We start from the raw sequence: 1,356 nt of genomic DNA on the forward strand, positions 1-1,356 counted from the left end.
GATCAGAGAGACCTCTATGATGGAGCATTTGGAAGAGCTGATGGAAATATTTGTTGTATAAAGAAATTACTAATTTAACTCAATTTTTCCTTAGTAAAACAAACTAGATTCAATCAAATGTACTCTTAAATGTCTGCAAGAAAGGGCTCAATCTGCACATTTATTTCTTAGTGTTATGTGTCACTGGAGCCCTACGGTGGCGTTCTTGTTGGGATGATGCTTCCTTAAAAGCACAGTCAGGTGACAAATTTTCAGTGTTAAGCATCTGTGCTAAAAAAACCTTCATGAACTGCAACTTAACAGCCATTTTCTTCACATTGCAGGAACACATACACGAAGTAAACACTGGGACAATGGAAAAACCATTTGAGGCTACCAGGATGGAAAACAACACTTCTTCCTGCTTTCTCATGGAAAGAAAGACTCGTGTCAAGATTAATAGGAAAGAAATCATGCTAGCTAAGCTGAAGAAGAGCTGCTCCTGCACCCCAAAGAAGCTGAAGAACTTTGTCATGGACTTCCTTCCTGTTTTACGATGGCTTCCCAAGTACCAGTGCAAAGAGTACATTTGGGGGGACGTTATGTCTGGGTTAGTGATTGGGATCATTTTGGTGCCCCAAGCAATTGCATACTCACTGCTGGCAGGTCTGAAGCCCATTTATAGTCTTTACACATCATTCTTTGCCAACATCATCTATTTCTTAATGGGCACATCCCGTCATGTCTCGGTTGGCATTTTCAGCTTGATAAGCTTAATGGTGGGACAAGTTGTGGACCGAGAACTTCTCTTGGCTGGGTTTGACTTGAATGATGATGGCCCATCAGCCTTGGGTGATGGCTCTCTGCAGAATGACAGTCAGTCCAACAGAACTGCCTTCAACCTTACAATTGCAGGGATGAATGCTGAGTGTGGGAAAGAATGCTACGCTATTGGCATTGCTACAGCCTTGACATTTGTGGCTGGAGTGTATCAGGTAAGCGGTTGCTGACATCCAGAGGCAAGGTATGAAGTTCCTAAAGCTTCTTTGCATGACCTAAGCTTTGGTTTGACTCTCTTTCAATGAAATATACAGCATTCACCTGAATGACCTTGGACTGTTTTCTCCAGGAAGCCTAACTGTAGGCGACTCAGAGAAAGCATAAGGTAGGCAGTTTTCTTAGCTACTAGCAAGAACAGGTAAAACAAGAGTCTTCCGCAAGACCATTAACATTGTTTTGATACTCTACTGTCTCTTGGCCTTGCTGCTTTCATGGGACCATGAATCCAATACAGATCTTACCATGAGGGAAATTCCCCGGTAGCTATGTGCTTCAACAATGAAGAAATAATTCTGTTTCCCTAGATACTTTAATAAA

General features: G+C 42.0%; 1 protein-coding gene across 1 annotated transcript; it reads left to right on the forward strand.

The window, feature by feature from the left end:
* Positions 1–353: 353 nt before the first annotated feature.
* On the forward strand, positions 354–974 carry SLC26A1 (solute carrier family 26 (anion exchanger), member 1; the record flags this gene model as incomplete). The annotated part of the gene is made up of 1 exon (XM_009581265.1): positions 354–974. A coding segment is annotated over exon 1 (621 nt), but the record flags the coding sequence as incomplete, so codon positions are not given.
* Positions 975–1,356: the final 382 nt, after the last annotated feature.

Source organism: Fulmarus glacialis, unplaced genomic scaffold, assembly GCF_000690835.1.
Source record: "Fulmarus glacialis isolate BGI_N327 unplaced genomic scaffold, ASM69083v1 scaffold32927, whole genome shotgun sequence".
Lineage (NCBI taxonomy): Eukaryota > Metazoa > Chordata > Aves > Procellariiformes > Procellariidae > Fulmarus > Fulmarus glacialis.